Consider the following 20,098-nt stretch of genomic DNA (forward strand, 5'->3'; position numbering starts at 1 on the left):
TTATATTTGTGGTATATTTTGTATCTTTGGGGCCCCCCTTAGGGTCCAGGGCCTGGTAGTGAGTGCTAATGCTGCACCCCCATCACTGCGCCCCCTCCTGACCGGTTTCTGTCACAAGTAATCTGCAGTGGAGACTCCAACACAAATGTGAATACAGACTAACAGCTACTACCTGGCCTGACTGAGCAGAGTGTTTCCTCACATAAGGGGCTTCTTATAGAGGTGGGGTATATTGTGGTATATGACAGAACTGACATCATAGCAGAAAGTATCTCTGTTTAGAACAGTGACAGAAAATCTTGGTAACTCTGTCACAACTTTTTACCATTACAAGCCCAGAGTGTTGGTAAACGTGAACTCCTGTATTTGGGCTCAATCTTCAGTCATAACTAACAGCATTAGTGATTCCTCCCTCTCCTCCACAGCACCGAGTATCGAATGGGTTAAGTTACGCGAAGGTAAGGGCGCCTGGAGCAAATCCAACCCCGCACACGGAGTCCTGGCAGCCGCCGCCTCTGCCCCCCTCCTCCTGGACGTCAGACAGGCGGGGAGGAAGCCGGGAAGTATATATCCAGCTGTAGCGCGCTCAGCCCTCACTGACAGCAGACACAGCTACAGCCACCTCATACTACAGCGCCACACAGTGGTGACAGAGCGCACTGCACGGTCCTGTGACAGCTGATCCCGAGAGCCTCGTCCGTCATACACATGAGCGCCCTATCCATGAGTCTGGAGCCGCGCTGTGTGTCTCCCTATGCCGCCTGGTGCATGGAGCCCACCAACTTCTACGAGCAGAGAGTGGGCAGCTCCCCTGCTCTCTGTAAGCCTCGGGCCATGTGCGATGAAGTGGAGCCCCCGGTCACCAGCAGCGCCAGCAGCCTGGCAGAGCTGAGCGCAGCGCCCGCCATCTACGATGATGAGAGTGCCATAGACTTCAGCTCCTACATTGACTCCATGTCTTCGGTGCCCAACCTGGAGCTGTGCAACGACGAGCTGTTTGCGGACTTGTTCAACAGCAACCACAAGAACGGAGGGGACCGGGGGGAGTGCGGGGGCGACTACCTGAGCGGTCTCCTGGCCCCGCAGCACCCGGGCAAGATGCACGTGTCCCACATGAAGAAGGAGCCGGAGTGGAGCGACAGCGACATCTCGTCCTCCCTCCCCTGCCAGATTGCCACCTGTGCCCAGACCAGCATGAGCCTGCAGCCCACCCCGCCCACCTCCCCGGAGCCCTCCAGCGCCGCCAGCTCTGCCTGCCCGTCCCCTGCCTCGTCCACAGCCACCGGCAAAGACAGGACGGGCAAAAAGAACGTGGACCGCTTCAGCCCCGAGTACCGGCAGCGGCGGGAGCGCAACAACATAGCGGTGAGGAAGAGCCGGGACAAGGCGAAGAAGCGCAACCTGGACATGCAGCAGAAGCTGATCGAGCTCTCCTCAGAGAACGAGAAGCTGCACAAAAAGATAGACATGCTGACCAGGGACTTAACCAACCTGAGGCACTTCTTCAAGCAGCTGCCCCCCACGGCCACCGCCGGCACCTTCCTCTCCAGCCTGGGGGGCATAGACTGCCGGTAACCTGCAGCCAAAAACACAAGGACTGTGATGATACCCAACTCTGAATACCTCAGCCCAGCAGAGGGCTCCAGTGAGCAGGGAGGGCTGACTCTGCACAGCCTCCCACATGCTGGGACTTTAAGACTGAGCCAACACCAGACTGTTTTATATTATTATTATTATAGTGCAATAAAGCTGTGTTGCCAATATGTTGCAGAAGGGACTGGGAGTTTGGGCTCTAATGCCCCTTGTGTGCCAGACAGCTTACCTTGTCCTCTCTGGCATTCAAGGTATCAGTCAAGTGCCAAAGAGCTGGCTTCCTATCAAGTATTGTAACTAAAAAGTGCCAGCACTTCTCTATATGACCTGATGGATGTGACGCAGCTGATACATACAGGCTTCAGCCTGGCACACATGCTGGGTGGTACGGAATGTAGCCTGGGCATGGACTGTCGCTTGCCATGGAGCCCTCTCATCAGTGCCTGTCGCTTGTCTAGTGCCTTGTTACTTGTCCTGCTAGAACCCATGAGGAGCCATCCCAGTAGCAGAAACATTTGACATGTTCTGTTAGTGCCTTACTTGGCTGAAGCAGCCTGTAGCTGGAAGTACTGTATGGGGAAGGCACATTTTGGGCAGTGCCAAACAGAAATTGTGCTGGTCTTCAGTTTCTCTATTGAATGTGTAGCCAATAAAGTGCTACCCCCTGGAAATAAAGAACTATAAATTTATTATATATTTTTCCTCTCTATAAAACAAAAGCTAAAACATTTCCCTTCCTTAAATTATTTTTGTAATTTTAGTTTTCTATACCCTGTATTGATGCAGCTATGGTACATTTGTAAAGTGATTTCTCAGACTTTAAAAGACTTTGTATTGTAGATATTAGGGACAGAGAATGAGCATGCTCAACTTTTTATATGATCATTTTTACAGCATTTTTAAAAATAAAACTGTAAAATGCACCAGTTCTTGTGTCTATGCTTTCTTACCAATGCACGTGGGCAATGGTTGGGGTGAAGTGTAATAACTTCCTATCACAACAGTGCAGTGCACATGTAGCAGAGTTGGCATTGTCTTTTCTCTTTTTGCACCTGCAGTAGTATTGTGCAGGTTTACCTGCAGTCCTATGTAAAACCACTATTAACTAAAAGACAATTTCAGTTCTCCTACATCTGCACATGACACTTGTTACACACACGCATCTCTACTACTCTGGTTAATAAGTAACTATAAGGCTGTGTCAGGCCATAGGAGCCTGCGGGAGGAGAATACACCTGGCTGTATATATTCTGCTTACCAGGCAGGAATTCTTATGTCATGCACTGCTCTTCTATATGGGGTGCAGTCTGTATCACATGTCTTCACAATAACATGTGGTGGACATATCCACCAGCACAATTCTGATAAAGGGACTAAAGTGTCAAAAGTTGTCACGTGACAGTCCTAAGCAGTGAACATGTGAAGCTTTCTAGCATAAGGGTTAATAAAAAAAAAATGTCTTAAAATTTTAATTTGCCACAAACTATGTTAATACTCTCTTATCAGCCACTTTACTAGACAATGTTCTTCAGTGCTCTATTAGGTAAGAGTCTGGTGACTATAAACTCTCCCTCCCCCCCTACACACAGATCTGTGTTAGAAGTACAATGTGAACAGCTGTATATCTTGTGTTGAGTGTCACCTCATAATGTAGCTTGCCATAATAGTCAGTGACTACTGACCCACAAGTGTCTTTCTGATTACTGGGCTTCAGGTACACAGTGCATTTAGTCATTGTCTTCTATCATTAAAGGGTATTCTTATCCCATATCACTGGGGTATACCATATATATGATCAGGGGGTCCCCACTTATCCTGAGAATGAAGGGCCATGGTGCTGCCAACCCTTCCCCGTTATAGTGAGTGGGACAGCTGGGTGACATCATTGTGCAGTGCGGTATTCTTTCTCATGATCAGTGGGGATCCCAGAGGTTGGACAGCGGTCATACAGTGATGACCTATCCTAGTAATATCCCTTTAACACAGTCTGTTCAGCAGTTTCCATATCTCAGTGAGAAAGCTCAGTGACAGTGGATATATGGTAGTTGCCGCCATAACAGTTTTATCCATATGCAAGGTTCAGCTAGCAAGAAAACACAGCAGACAGAAGTGAACATAGGAAAATGGCTTTAATTTACATTGTCATTTCTGTACACATAATACCAGGAGCAAAGTCCTCTGATCATTGATCTTCTCTGGATCCAGCTTGTAGTAGTCTGATCTCCTCCAGCCTCGCCATGCTGCTCACACACTGGACGTAGCAATGGACTGGGCCCAGCTCCTTCCCCAGGACAGCACTCACCTCATAGCGCTGCAGATAAAAGGCATGTGTGCTCAGCAAACAGCACTGTACATTCTGTTCAAAGCAGCACATAACTGAGATAAAAATCGTGCAGCAAATACCTCTCCCAGTTTATGAGGCTTTTACAGCCCAGACAGTTGAGTGCAGGTGAGCCAAGAACCTGCCGCATTATTATACAATGTCTGCCGCTGATAAGTCAATGAGATTTCTTTCCATATTGTCACCCTGCTGCTTATCAGTGAATGGTCATTACTGCTAGCAAAGGTTACACCACTAACACTGCTCATTACTATTAGCACATTACCTCTTTTTCCATGTACACTATGGAGTAAAATACCCAGCAATGGCAAATACTCCAAATAGCAAATACTCCATTCTCACATCCAAAGATTGCTGTGACCCCCTCTGCTAATATAAGTGAATGGAGTGAATGTGACACGGAGGATGCTGCGACCACGATAACAGTCAGAAAACAAAGCACTGCTAGATTCTTGGCAACTAGAAGTCAGGGCCGCAATGTGGCTCCATTCACATACATCAGTGAAGCAGTCAGGGCAATGTTTGCTGTGTAGTCCCAATCTAAGGCCTTATTCACATGACAGCAAAGTTTTTGACACATCCCACAGCCATGTCCATTTTTAATAACCATTTGGCATCCATTTCTTTTTTCCGGTTTTGATGGCCGAGGGTCATCCGCTTGACATCAGTTTTTACAGGTCAGTGAAGAAATGGATGAATTTCATCGGTCTTGTTTTTTTGACCCAACTCACTGATCCTTTTATCATGGACATAAAATGAATGTCAATTCGTTTTACATCCGATGAAAACAGATCCATTGATTTCTATTGTGTCCACATGTCAGTGAAAACGGACGAAGATAGAGCATGGCTTTTATAAAAAAAAAATTAAAAAAAAAGAAACAGTCCAAGAAAGGAGACAGTGAATAGACACATTGAAGTCAACATGTTTTTCACTGTCATGTGAATAAGTCCTAATATGAAATAACCTCAGCACATAGTGCACACATCTCACTATATTACGGTATGTTAACTGGCTGCCTGTCACCTGTGTGATCCTTCTCTCTCACTTCATTTGATTCCATGATGTCATTATGACAACCTGTTACATCATTGCAGTAGGATCACCCTGCAATGTACCAGAGTAGTCTCTTCTTTACATAGATAATATTTCACCACTGATCTACAGATACAGCTACACAGTTTACAGCATTTCAGTGAATACATCCCATAGGGGCTATAAAGAAACTTATTGTCCGCTGCCGCACACCGTTTCATTTCTGGAATCATCTGCAGCTCCCCAATTGTGGAGAGACAGCTTTTTTTTGTTGCAGATTTTGTTGTTTTGGGTTTTTTTTGAGCCAAAGTCAAGAATGGTTACTAAACGAATGGGATATATCTAGGATGTTCTTATACTTCTACCTTCTGCTCAATCCACTCCCGACTTTGGCTCAATAAACTGCAGAAAAATCTGCAACAACAAATAAAGCTGCATTTCCACAATGTGGGGCTTTGGCCTAAATAGTGAAAAGCCCAATAGGGGAGATTATTTACTAACCTAAGGAACCTGTAATGTAACATACTGTATATAGCGCGCATCTATTGGGGGATACTGTGCAGCTACTGCACAATGACAGAATGTACCCACCACTGCTGTAGTAAGCAGAAGCAAGTCATGGTCAATGTTGGTTGACTTTTAAGCAGCACTTTCTTTATTTCCACGAGGGCTTTACCTGCCAAATTCTATTTCTCAATATAATTACACCAAAATAACTTTCTTAAAGGAATTTTTTGTGCTAAAAACATTGATGACCTATCCTAAAGATAAGTGATCAATATCCTAGTGGTGAGAGCCTGCCATCCAGAGAATTTACAGAGAAGACACTATTGAGCAGGAAGCGGACAGCTGTGTTCTCTATGTAGTGGTCAGACCAGGATAATGCGGATCAGCTCCCATTGATGTAAGGGGGCTTTCACACTACCGTCGGTGTCCGACAGGTAGTGTCCGCTCAAAATCTGGCACGGACATTAGGAGTGGACACTAGCTGTGTCCGTGGCACCTGTCATTTATTTAAATGGGCATCGGGTGCGTTCTTTTGCACTCCGTGCCTGTCCTTCACTGTCCGCATGTAAAGATGTCCGACTTCTCAAGCGGACAGAAGAACCCTATATGTCAGGTTTTTCTGTCCGCTTGAGAAGTCGGACATCTTTACATGCGGACAGTGAAGGACAGGCACGGAGTGCAAAAGAACGCACCCGATGCCCATTTAAATAAATGACAGGTGTCACGGACACAGCTAGTGTCCGCTCCTAATGTCCGTGACAGATTTTGAGCGGACACTAGGAGCGGACACTACCTGTCGGACACCGACAGTAGTGTGAACGCCCCTAAATGGGAGCTAAGCTGTGGATACTTGATTTATTCACTACACAGAGAACAGCGCTGTCTGCTTCCTGCTCTATTGGCTGCTAAGAACAATTCAAGTGTGTTGGTGCCGGGTGTCAGTCTCCCACCAATCTCATATTGATGACCTATCCTTATGATAAGTCATCAGTATTTTTGGCCTTTAAAACCCCTTTAAGTGCATTGATAAATCCAATGTGTGGGTCATGTTAGTTCCAGTACAAACATGGTATGATTTCCTTCCACGTCAAGAAAAAAGCTAGTCGATTGTCACAATATAAAGCAATATAAAATTAACATTATATGACATACCCCATCCTCACTGGAGCAGGAACCCAGAAGAGAAGAAATGGTTTCTTCAAGTAACTGAAGGAAATATTAAAACATAGATTAAAAATGTTTAAAAAGTTTTCTAATCATCCTACGGCACTGTCAGCACCATTGTGTACCCAAAGGTGGCCATGCACTCCAGATAACAGTCAGTGGACTGCTTGGTTCTTTCTGACCCCCAAATACATGTCTGCTCAGCTTGGTCAAACATGGATTTGTTCACAATGGGGGGAGGCAAAAGTCTCCTCTGCTGGCATTTTATCTGTTTTAAGAACAAAAACATTGGGCATATTGAAATCGAACATGCCCAACCTTTTTTTCCACTAACATTTGTAGTCAGTAAAGTGTGACTTCAATATAAATTCAATGTAATATACAACAGATGGTCATCCAGTCCCACTAAAATTGGCAGGTTTACTTGATGTTTAATGTTCTAGTGAAATGCAGACCAGAATTCTCATTTAGGTTTGTGTTGGAGGTAGATGGGTTTCTTTAAAGCTAACACTAAGGCCCGGTTCGCATCTAGGTTCGGGTTTCTGTTCAGGGAGTCGCTTGGGGAACCTGCACTGCCCTTATCTGTATAACTTGGAGCTTCCAGGACAATGTAATGGGGCCTCAGTCTATTGCCCTATGAGTAGAATATTACCCACGGTTTACCTTTAACCTGACTTTACATTGTGGTCTTGCTTGACATTGTAGAAATACTTCCAGTTGCATCCTGATAACCGGCGAGCTTACATCTGAACTGCACTGACAGCAATAAAATGGGCATCTGAAGGAAACAACAAGAAGTAAATGACTGAGCTTGTATTAGCTACAGTGACAGAATGTGACACATTCAAAATCTTCACATATAACATGAGTTACATTGTCATCATCGTCTTCTCAGGAAGCCTGGGTGGCAAAATGCCTGCCATAGAAACATTTACAGAAGTCCCTGGCGCTCCATATCCAGAATGACACTTCTTGCTAACCGATTGATGTAATTATTAAGAATTAATATTCCCAACCGTTGGCATCATCTCTATCGTCAGTAGACGATACACAAGAATTACATTTGCTGGATTGGTTCCTAAATGCTGCGGTGTTTGGCCCAACCCTATTTTACATATAAATTTGTCGAACACATAATACACAAGTATTGGCCTGAATGTCACAAGCCCTGAAATGTGTTCTGTCTGCAGTGTAACAATCCTTCACATAATGGACTGCAGCTGCCGGACAACCCTGTGTAGCCCCCGGACTAAGTAGGTACACCCAGGATGATGTCTTGCTGTGAGCAGTCTGTGAGACATCCAGTAAAGACAGACATTTCTCATTCCACATGATATACATGGTGCAAGAGAACTGACACTCTGCCGTTCTGGTGCCACTGTCACAATGGGGAACATTTACTCATCCATGTCCCAAAGCATTCATCATGACACCATCTTTGATCTTCTACATGAGACACTGCTGTAGTGCAGCTGGCACCGCATGTATTGGGCTAGAGCCCCAGTTTGTCCTGAAAAAAAACATTAAGAAAGGCTCAAATTCCACTGTGAGGTGACAGCGCAGCACCCGTTTATCTCTGACCACGAGTATTGATTGTAAAGTGAATATTGAACCTGCTATAAATAATTCATTCATTCGCAAAAACTGAGAAAGACCAAGGAATAAAAATGGACTGAATAAAAAAAATTTCATATATCAAAAGTGTATGGGAAAGAAGAAGGAGTTGTTACTATATATTTCTATACTGTATACATTATAATAATATTTGCGGGTAAGCTCAGATTTATACTTCATACAATGGCAGCAATAAGAAGCAATACAAACAGTGCACTACTTCTGTAACCTAAGAAACATTACCGTTTTTGGGTCAATGGCCGAAGTTTATTGCTTCCACAGCGGTTACACACGGGCCAAGAATATGATTCTTTCTCATTCACTCCAATAACTATTCCTATAGAAAAAAATATATATATAATTTACATATCAGATAATTACTAAATTATCATATGATGTTACATATTATATATGATCATACTACATAAAATAATCATAAAGATAGACATAAGACTGATGGTACACATTGGAAACACAGGTATGGCAGAAGACAATGGCAAGAGCAACCTGCCAACAACAAAGGTACCAGAGGACTACTGTCTACACTACAACAATGCTATTGACTGGTCATCGATTCCCAGTACTTACTACAAGCAGTCCAGGGAACTGAAGAAATGGTGAGCATAATACAGAGTAATACATGACTGCAGGAAGAGGCCGCACACAGGTCTGCCTAGGAGCTGTCTATGTAACATTGTGGGATATATTTATTACAGGTTATTTACAAATATGTATTTTTCTTATTATAAATGCATTAATTGGAAAATCCTCAACAGTAGGAGCGTCCAGCACACGCGGAGTCTGTATCTGAGGCATTGAAAACTACAGTATCACTATGACTAAGTACAGTGTCTGCCCAAAACGCAGTAGTGTTCCTGTGTGTATGTGGATTTAATTGCCTCAAATAAACGTTCCACTTTTATTGGATGAAAGGTGTGCTGGACTTTTCTCCTGTTACTGCTGTTTCTTGTGCTGATGTCACTTCCTTGCACCCAGCTGATCCTGTTTGGTCACAAGCTGGACAATAGTGGAGATAATGTGTACATATCTCTAAACAGTAGAACCGAGGTCTTCTCAAAACTAAAACTCCTATCTTTCTTTGTGGGGGTCAGCTAATCTACTATGAGACTGCTGACAGTCAACTGCTTTCAGTTGCAACTAGCAAAAATGGTACTGAGCGCAATCCTACTAAAATTATAAATGTGAAAGTTTGTATGTTTCTGTGTTTGTTCCTCAATCACGGCTGAACGGATTTAGATGAAATTCGCATTAGATACACATAGATAGTTTGTATCTTCGATTAAAACATAGGCTACTTTTTATCCCAGTAAATGACCTGGCTTCACATCTGTTATGAATTTATGTTCACAAACTATATTAAACTGCCCTTGCAGCAGCTTATCTCAGGTTCTGATACAGCCAGGGCTGTCATCTCTTTATGTAAACACACATCTAACCCTATGGTCCATTGTGTACATGCATTTGCATATTATCTGATCATCTCCAGGTCTTGCTGACACGCTGAATGGGAAAACACTAGAGATGAGCGAGTAGTGTTCGGATCAGCCGATCCGAACAGCACGCTCGCATAGAAATGAATGGACGTAGCCAGCACGCAGGGGGTTAAGCGGCCGGCCGCCGTCAAAGCGGAAGTACCAGGTGCTTCCATTCATTTCTATGGAGCGTGCTGTTCGGATCGGCTGATCCGAACACTACTCGCTCATCTCTAGAAAACACCTTTAATCCAAATTGGCAGTTTGCCAATTTTAACATGCCTGGAAAAAGAAAATCTAATTTGTCCCAAAATTCTAAAACAACAAGAGCTATGAAGGTAGCCAGAAGTCAACAGACTTCTCAAGCGGAGCTCAGAGGAATCATCGACGCCAACAACACACTCATTATATGGCGTCCCAGTGAGCTGCTGAGATGCCAGAACAATCACGGGCACGGTGCGAGGAACAAGTTCAGCGGTAGGCCAACCTGAGAGCTGCTGAAGCAGGCGTATCATCGACGCCAACAACACGCTCATTATATGGCGTCCCAGCGAGCTGCTGAGATGCCGGAACAATCACAGGCACAGCACGAGGAACGAGTTCAGCAGCAGGTCAGCTTGAGAGCTGCCAAAACGCTGGAGCAGACGAACCATCGCTGGCCACAATTTGCTAAATAAAGGTGAATCAACGACGCCAACAACACGCAAACAAAGCCGCGGGCAGAGGCTAGTATATAATCAGATTGCAAAGCTGGCTTCCGCATCTCTGGCACCTTACACTGATAAATGTGAGTCACTGAGTGAGACCGTCCACTGGACTTCTATGGATGTGACTGAGAAGAGATTTGAATAAATATAATACATTTTACAAGGAATATTTTGCACAAAACAATATATCAATCATCTAAGTTCTTCCTGACCTATTCCATTTTGCTGGCAGATGAGAATGCTTTTTTATTGCCACATTCCCTTTAAGGCATAGGAAAAAAAACACTTATTTTACATCAATCTGAAACAATATAGTATATTCTGTTGTAGTGTCACTTTTATTTTCTCTTTTCCAGAAATAGGAAGCACACTTGAGGTTATTGAGTTCCACCCAAGGTCTTTGTATATTCTGTGATAGTACTGAGGAAACGTCTGTTGGTCTATCCTTAGAATAGGCCATAAATATCTGATCAGCGTGGGCTCGCTGGCTGTGAAGTCAAGGATAGCTGAGATACAGTAATACTGCCTAGTCACTATACAGTGTACAGAGCCATTTGCTTCATACATTGCATACAGTGGGGTTCAAATGCCAGCCCAAACATCTGGTCTATGTGGGGGCCAACTGTTGCCCCCCTTTCCCAGCAATTAGATCATTATGGCCTATCCTAAGGATGGAATCCCTGACAACCCCATTAAAGTTCCTTTAAGCAGCCTTATTGGGCCAATTAGCAGGAACAATTACTCATAGACACGGTCATTCCTAGGAACTTGTCCATGTAAATCTACACAAGAAGTTAGTGAGGTCTAACACAGGGTAATGTATTGCTGACAAATGCAAACTGTATGGGAAGGAATTAAATTGTTTGTCCCCAGAGTAGCAATGATCTGCTCACTTAAATGCACCAAAGGAATGGGCAGTGACTGGGAATGAATCCTCCTATGACTGTTTATTCCTCATCACAGCCTGGTAAGACAGTCTATACTATATACTGTACAACTCGGCTTACAATAAGTGTCAATAAGCTGCCCCAGCACGTACTTCGAAAGCGACCAGACACACAGTGACAGTAATGATCCCTGGAGCCAGACAAGCTATATTGTGAGTCAACGTAAGGTTGTATATATTACATAACAGAAAACATTGGGATTGGATTTCTCTGATTCTTACCGTATGAAATGGAAAAGCCTGTGCTGTGCAGCAGGCAGGATTTGTGATGTGTAAGTGGGTAATTAGCCCTACTAATTGGCACGACACTGGCAGCTCTGCCCTGACACCATTTATCTAACCAGTTCTAATTGCAGGTCTGGAGCAACATTAAACACAGACGCCAACAAGTAAGGAAAGTCATTCTGCCTCAGTAATCATCTTAAAAAGCGTCCGGGAAATTGAGAACCCCACCAACGGGGATGTTAGTTCTTATACATGTAGGCAGGTTATTACTCTCTAATGTGTGATGTAAATAGTGTATATGAAGTATAGGCCCATATACAGTGCTGATAAACCCATTGTGGCGTTATGTGTCTAGAACCCAAAGTAATAGGTAGTCAAGAGATGAGTCATTTTGTTTGGCTTGGTTGCTATAAGTAATAGACGGCCTTGGCGGGGCCTGACCACCTTAAACTTGATCCTAGCATCACACACTTGATGATACCAGGCTCTACAATGGATTACAGTGGGGAGACAGGTAATGTCAAGTAATGGAACATGCAATGATGTGATGTCTCTGCGAGCTGTTCTCCCCCACTACTGCTTGGGCAAATTCTGATGTGCTTTTATTTAATGATGAAAATATTCTGCTCATGTTTAGACCACTTTCATGTGACCATAATTCAGCGTTACTCATCTGTCTACGATAGAGACAGAAAATCTGTGATTCTAGTCTATCAAACTTTAAAGGGGATTTCCCATGAATATAATCCTATCTACATTTGTAAAGAGTTATAAATGAAACATTTTTGCAAATATAAATAACTAGCAGTTACCCGCGACTTCGTCTACGGGTTGGCGGTGGCGGTGAACTGCTTATATTTCTTGTTCCCCCATCTCTGCCCTCAGTTTGTTGTCGCCTCCTACCCGCGACTTCCTCCGCAGCCCCCCTGACCCTGGCGTGAGCCACCTGCAGCGCGGCCCGTGGCCCCCCACGTCCCTTTCCTTGCAGCTGCGGCGGGCCCTCCTACAGGATGGTGGGTCGGGAGTCAACGGCCTTGCTGCTGCGCCTCGGCCCCCCCTCTTTCCCGCTACCTGTGTCCCCGGCCCTGCCCCTCCCCCCATATAGAGATTACAGTGACCTCCTACATCTCCCCCTTCCCCCAGCACCAGCCACCCGTGACTCCGGTGACCGTAACCCCCCCCCCCCCTTCCACATGTGCAATCTGGGCCCCCCCTTCTACGCACCCTCGGCCCTGTGGTACCATTTTTCCCCCAGCAGAACCCCTCCCTAACCACTACCACCTCCCCCCCCCCCATTACACACCACCTGTTGTAATCCCCCGCCTCCGCTAAGCAACCTGCCGATCAGTGTCCCCACAACACTTACCATGATGATGCCGGGGAGCTGTGTGTGTCGCGGCTGCAGCTTCAGCAGTCATGCATGGTGTTACCCGAGGCGTCTGTGTTCCAAGCCGATTAGTACGGGGGTTACGTGCGGCTGGCCGTGTTCGGCCGGGTTCCACTGCTGTATGGTATGCCGGCCTGAGGCAATGTGTGGCAGCCGGCATATGAGCGGCATATGGAACCATGCGGCCAGCCGCCATGTTCGTGACAGTGTGTGAAGAGACTGGAGTAGTCTGGTGGGCGGAGCTGCGGATCCTCCCAGTGGTGGGGGTACCATTTTTCCCCCAGCAGAACCCCTCCCTAACCACTACCACCTCCCCCCCCCCCCCCATTACACACCACCTGTTGTAATCCCCGCCTCCGCTAAGCAACCTGCCGATCAGTGTCCCCACAACACTTACCATGATGATGCCGGGGAGCTGTGTGTGTCGCGGCTGCAGCTTCAGCAGTCATGCATGGTGTTACCCGAGGCGTCTGTGTTCCAAGCCGATTAGTACGGGGGTTACGTGCGGCTGGCCGTGTTCGGCCGGGTTCCACTGCTGTATGGTATGCCGGCCTGAGGCAATGTGTGGCAGCCGGCATATGAGCGGCATATGGAACCATGCGGCCAGCCGCCATGTTCGTGACAGTGTGTGAAGAGACTGGAGTAGTCTGGTGGGCGGAGCTGCGGATCCTCCCAGTGGTGGGGGTCGGTAAAGATGGCTGAGCCGGAGAGTGAAACAGGTCGGCTCCTGCAGGATGGTGAAGGTGAGTGTGAAAGTGCTGAAGTATATGTGAATGTGATTGTGTGTGGTTAGGGGCTAGGTTGTAGAGAGGAATGTGAAGTTTAGGGGCTTGCTATGGGCCAAAGTGTGTGATTTTGCAGAGATGGTGATGTGAGTTGGATGTTTGAAGTGGGTTGTGGGAAAAACGTATGTGCGTTATTGTGACGAAAAGTAGCCTTTTGCGCAATCCAGTGTAGTAACTATGTTTGTGGAAAATTTGAGCCAAATTGGTGGAGCGGTTTTTCAGTGATTGAGGAACAAACATCCGAACATCCAAACATACAAACTCACAAACCCAAAAACTCACAAACTTTCACATTTATAATATTAATAGGATTCAAAATTTTGCAGAGTTTTAAAGATCAAGACAAAAGACTGTCATCACTAAGATGGTTAGAGAAACTCTTTAAAACTCTGCTAATTTTTAATTATATCAGCAAGACTGTTCAATTATAATTCTCTATAAATATGGTTAGGGGAAAACTCGATAGCATAAATCTCTAGAGAGATGTAAAGGGTTTTCTGACACATTCATGGAGTTAGCGATTCCCAGGAACTGTGATGCAATAGGAAAAGAAGCTTTACCCCCCTGTTCACTCCCACACCGCTCAGCTTTGTTTACTAGGCTGCAGTGATGATGTGCCCATATACCCCATGTCAAAGCTGCAGCCAATCACTGACCTATATAGTATTGTATACAGCACATGACAGCTGAAGCTGGTCACTGCTTTACTTCTAGAGATATTGACATTTTTTTGCATTATTGCAGTGGTCACTTTTGACCTAGAAGTACGGCTCTCGTATACTGCTTGTTGCTCTTGAGATAGCTTTTAAAAAAGCCGACCATATCAGCATGTTCAAGTGGGAGGAAAATATCAATATATCAATAAGGTAAAGAAACATAATTGACAGACTTTGACTTCTGCTCTGACTTATTGACCAATATATGGCTGGTTTCATGTGTTGATGAAAATTTCCTTTTAATTTCAAACCAATAAGAATTACGCCACACCATAACAAATCAGCTCTGAAAGATGCAGAATATTCCTGCCCTTAATGGAAGGAAGTTCTACTAGTAATATACTGGAGAATAACCTATTTGCTAAATGGTGATCTGCAACTTACTAATGGCTCCTAAATGTCTCTACAAAATAAGGACAAAAAAAAAATGGGGAGATTTGGAGATTTATGAATAGCGATGTTTTCAACACCAGTCTCCATATCTCCTACACTAGTGGAGGATTTGGCTGATTTATATGATGCAGGTCTATTATAAATCAGGAGTATCTACTGTGTTGTCGTGTGTCTGCAAATGTCTGAATCGGATAGGAAAACAGTGTCTCTGCCTGCTGCCCTCTAGGGGCAGCCCCCTTAAACATCATACCCGACTTTTTCAACAAGCCTTTATGGCTTATTTTTTCCATAATCCCCCAGTGGAGCGAAAAAGGCTTTTGTAAGACTCTATACGCCCGAGAAGGTGATCTCTCCTTAAGGAGTGATATTATCCCCAGAACCTGAATCTGGCCCAGCAGGCCCCCTCCACACCCCCTTATTGTAAACTTATGAGTGGGCTTGAGTATATAAACCTACTGACTAAACATTGAGCTATTGCTACAACTTTAGATTTACCAGTACATGACCAGTTGTACATTACTGGGTGAGAAAACATAACATCTCCATGCTATATAACCTAAATAAACAGGACTTAAGCTCAGCTGACATTGACATTAGGAGCCGCCATTAAGGGTTCAGCCACTTTTGTTAGCAAGAATAGCACAGCAGTCAGTTATTCCTTATAGAGTCCGTAGACTGGTAATGCAGTGTACACTTGTTACTAAGAACACCTATTATATGTAATCTATGTGCTATCTGGAGATTTTATGATCAGAACTTAAAGGGAATCTATCGCCTTCCTCCAAGTGTATTCATTTGTCACTACCACATTACAGAGCACATGACCGTGGTAAACAACATACCTCTGTTATGTATGTCACTTTTCTAGAGAAATAACATTGGAGTAATATGCAAATAAGGAAGTTAGTGTTGTCAGCTGACAGAGAAGCGCTTTTGTCACTCGGACCCCTCCCTTCTTCTGTCTGCGCAGCCTCAGGCCCTGGGGTTTATCCTCCAAATGCTATGAAATGACCCAACACCCAATGAGTGGCAAGAGCAGTCTCCAGGAGTTGAAGGTATCCTTTGAATGCACAAACTACCTTATTTACACATCTGACTCTACAGACATGTATCCACATCCATCAGGAGAATAGAGGCCCAAACGTCCCCATGAAGCCTCCCCGCACCCATTCTCCATTCACTTCTATGGGTCTTTGCAACTGGAATCTCTAGAAGCCCCATAGAAGTGCATGGGGCACTGGACGCACAAGAGCACTGGTACTTTATTCACAGGAATGATGCCAGGGAACTTTTGGGATCCCAGCCATCAGACCCCCAGTGATCTCACACCTTTGTGGATAGGTAATAAGTATCTATAGCTGCAAAACCCCTTTAAGCTGGCCATACAACTTAGCTGTGGTGTGAATGCTTATTAGCTTACTCTTTTTAACCCTACCTTCCCTAATACGCATGCATACTCAGTTTGGATCTGAAGCATTTATGTGATCTCAATGGAGAATGGGAGAAAGCGGCTGCCAGATACGTCTTGCTAGTGACTTATTTCCCTTAAGTATAAAATGAATGGACATGTTAAAATCCAACAGCTCGATCCTTTTTCCTCTGACATCTGCAGACAGCGCAACTCAGGACCGCCATACACTGCTTACAAGTTTAGATGACATTAAACCAAAAGTGTATGGATAGCCTTATGAGTGACCATATACAGATAGTCTGTGTCTTACTTATTTTTCAGATGCAATCTTAAGTAAAAGCAGCCATTCCTTACACTGTATATACAACTATTTGTTCAGCGTATCTAAACATATACCGTAACTCTGAAAATGAAAAGGGCTAGATGACATATGCCTGGTATTTTCCTTTTGTACCAACCTTTTACGGTGCACAGTGTATTTGCCTCAGTTGAAGAATCCAGTTCATCTAGTCTGACAGGGCCGGGTAGCTTGCTAATGCCAAAAGTGCAGGATAAAAGGGGCTTTTGTAAAGAGAGGACTGTGCGCTCAACACAAATGATCCCGCCTGCCAATAAAAATATTTCAGATAGTACTATGTACATCACAATCATCCAAAATGACAGCAGGTTAACTCCTGAATGACAGGACTATATGTAAAGACAATAGAGACAATTTACTCAAGTATGCAAGCCATATAGGCTTTAAGATAAATTATATTCTTACTAATATTACTCATACACAGAATACATATGACATGAAGTGAAGTCCCAACACCATAGAACTATTCTGATTATATTCCATATTCACATGCTACTTACCATTTTCTTTTACTGCATCCTTAAAAAATATACTGCAAGGAATCTTCTCAGAAAAGTTTTTTTCTAGTGTTTTGTCCAAAGCACAAGATGGTAAAACAGAAGCAGTCAGGACTCTAGGATTCCTGGAGGTCTCGGATGCCCCCTGGAGAGTGGGGTCTGTCACATACAGCCATAAGTCTTTCTGTCTGGGAAGGTTACTTTGGATCTAGAATTTCAAGCAAAACAAATAAAACATTGTTATGCTAGGTTCACACTAGCATTCAGCTCTCTGTTCGTCGGGTCCGCTTAAAAAGTGGTTACCCACAGACCTCATAGAATATAATGTGGTCCGCTGGGTTTCTGCACAAAAAAAGCAGAAAAATGGAGAGAGAAGTCTTGCTTCTAGGACTTTTCTCTCTACATTTTTAAGAGGATTCAGAGATGGAAACTCCAAATGGAAATCAAACGCTAGTGTGAACCTAGTCTTAGTGAATACAGAGTGCAAAAATATTACCAAAACCACACATCCTGGACATGTCACCAAATCCTGATTTCTTTTTCTTCATGCAAAAATCCATTAATCCGTTAAATACGTTGATCTGAAGTCATTAAAGGGGATGTCTCATAGAGATAAGTTTTTTGTAAAATAAATCTTATTAGGGTTTCCCTCTATGATGTCATAATCCTGCACATGGACAGGGGTGAAGGTTGTCTTTGTAGCGGTGTGCCATAGTATGAGGTATAGATAGGAGTTTACCTTTAAGGCTGGTCTTACACAACCGTAATGCTTTTACAGTCCACTAGTTGCTGATCATCAACATAGACTCCGCAGATGCCCGTAAGCTGCTGCACTCGCCCATAGAGTTCTATGGGCGAGTCTGTGCAGTGCCGTGAATTACGGCTATTACGGACATGTCCTATAAATGTCCTATAATGTGTCTGCAAATGGTCTATTGCGGTCTTAAACTACAGTCGTGTAAGACCAGCCTAAGACAGCTACATTCTAACCTCCATATTACCAGTGCATGGTAGGACTATAAATTGTTTGGCATGTGATGTGATCCCAATTCTGTTTATGATAAGAAATATATGGACCTCACACGGACCATTAATTCATGGGAGTGTAACCTAATATACAGCAAGGTATGTAAAAATATCTGGGTATTACATAACAAATGAAATCTGTACGGGTATGTCTACATGGGATAGATATGCTGCAGATTTGCCGTCAGAATTTGTGGCTGAAAATTTTCAACATAGCCAAATACAATGCATTTTAACAAATCTCATCCACATGCTGCGGAAAAAACTTGCAGCGGAAATTGAAATGTGGCATATCTTATATCCGCTGCATGTCAATTCATACTTCAGATATTTACTGTGGGTTTCAACTTTTTCAATGCATAGGGTGAAATCATCTGCAGCAAGATCAGCAACAAGTCCGTACATGTGTAATGTATTCAGATTTTACTGTGGCTCATTGCAAATTTTGCTACATAATGGTAGTAGAAGATTCTCAGGAAATACTTAGGTATAGAAAAATGTTTTTCCTTTTGCTTCTCTGGAACTAGCCAGGTTAATAGTGAAAAAAAAAATCCACAACAGTAATGTAAGGTACACTGACATGATGAATGAAGATAATCTGTGAACCATAGCCTCTCCCACTTACATTCTTTGCAGGCTGTTTACCAGTGAACTCGCCCACTCACTGAGATCAGATTGTCAAGGTGAGTTTCATCACCTGCTTACACACTACCTCGCTTTTTATGATTTGGGACCGGAAACCTTGTCCATCATTTTCTTTTTGTTTATCTAGCAGAATGTGAACTGTCCTGCAAAAATTCTGGGGGCGGTTAGATAAAAAAAGAGACACTTTCAGAGAGGAAACAGATGGAAATCAGCAGATTGGGACTAAGGTTATGTACAGAATATAGACACTAGTCATCCCGTGTGCTGTAGTCTGTAATATTGTGGTTTATAGTTATGAAGGGTCTTGTGTGCGGGATTAGAATTATTTTGTAGAATTACTATTCCCCCTAGTACATTAACAGCTATTCCTAGCATTGTGGTGACAACCAATTGTCTCATGACTGTGAATAAAAGATTATATCTACATCAGTGATTCCCAAAGTGGTCCAGGTGGACCTCAGGGGTCCACGGGAAACTCGACGGGGTTCTATGTAGATCTAATCTTCACATTTTTTGACGAGTTTTGGGAATATGGTAGAAATGTTAGAAGCAGGGGGTCCACCGAAACCAGTAAAATTTTGAAAGTGGTCTATGAGAAAAAAAAAAGTTTGGGAACCTCTGATCTACATAAATGCAGCTACAAATTTATTTTAAAAAATCTACTATATTAATATGCTGCATAATACTAAAACTGCTACGTATATTACTACTAAAAATATTTTTTTACTATAAATTATTGAATAACACCCAACTTCTCTTGCCCATGTTATTTTATTAAAGACTCATGCACACAGCTGCATTATGACCCTGATTTTTACTGAACCGTAACACGTCTCCCATAGCGATACCGCCATATGCTATAGATTTCATCTATAAAAGTCCAATAAAAATTTAATTTAGGCATGCTGGATCTCATGCCATATGTATGAAGGCATTCTCATATATAAATGCTTGGTGAAATTTGTTAAGATTGCTGTTTCCTATGCCAGTCTAAATACATTCCCATGCTGGTCAGACATGTGCCAAAATTATTAAGAGCCTCTGGCACATCTCGGGAGGACTCATGGGCTTAAACTGAAATCTACACCAGTCAGGATCTGGCATAAGGTTTAGGTCGAAACGTTTTCTGGCATGATTTATAGTAAATGTGCTGGGTCAAGGCCCCCCTGCTCTGGCCCCCTGGAATCCCGCCCCACTGTCTTAAAAAGTGGCAAGCTGGAAGCATCTTTGGCGCAAATCATGGCTATGTGCCTAA

The 20,098-nt window shown here is 43.8% G+C and overlaps 2 protein-coding genes across 2 annotated transcripts in view; one reads left to right on the plus strand and one right to left on the minus strand.

The window, feature by feature from the left end:
* The first annotated feature begins 592 nt into the window (after positions 1–592).
* On the plus strand, positions 593–2,516 carry CEBPD (CCAAT enhancer binding protein delta). Its single transcript, XM_075270494.1, has one exon. The coding sequence runs from the start codon at positions 709–711 to the stop codon at positions 1,573–1,575; it is 867 nt and encodes a 288-aa protein (XP_075126595.1). The 5' UTR covers positions 593–708; the 3' UTR covers positions 1,576–2,516.
* Positions 2,517–3,709: 1,193 nt separating this feature from the next.
* Positions 3,710–20,098, minus strand: part of SPIDR (scaffold protein involved in DNA repair) — a 304,656-nt gene continuing 288,267 nt past the window's right edge. Inside the window, exons 15-20 of the mRNA XM_075270511.1 lie at positions 17,176–17,380; positions 16,776–16,922; positions 8,498–8,591; positions 7,304–7,418; positions 6,629–6,682; positions 3,710–3,904 (exon numbers count right to left, since the gene is read on the minus strand). Coding sequence (XP_075126612.1) covers positions 3,776–3,904; positions 6,629–6,682; positions 7,304–7,418; positions 8,498–8,591; positions 16,776–16,922; positions 17,176–17,380 — 744 coding nt within the window. The 3' untranslated portion in view covers positions 3,710–3,775. The remainder of the gene's footprint in view (positions 3,905–6,628; positions 6,683–7,303; positions 7,419–8,497; positions 8,592–16,775; positions 16,923–17,175; positions 17,381–20,098) is intronic.

Source organism: Leptodactylus fuscus, chromosome 4, assembly GCF_031893055.1.
Source record: "Leptodactylus fuscus isolate aLepFus1 chromosome 4, aLepFus1.hap2, whole genome shotgun sequence".
NCBI lineage: Eukaryota > Metazoa > Chordata > Amphibia > Anura > Leptodactylidae > Leptodactylus > Leptodactylus fuscus.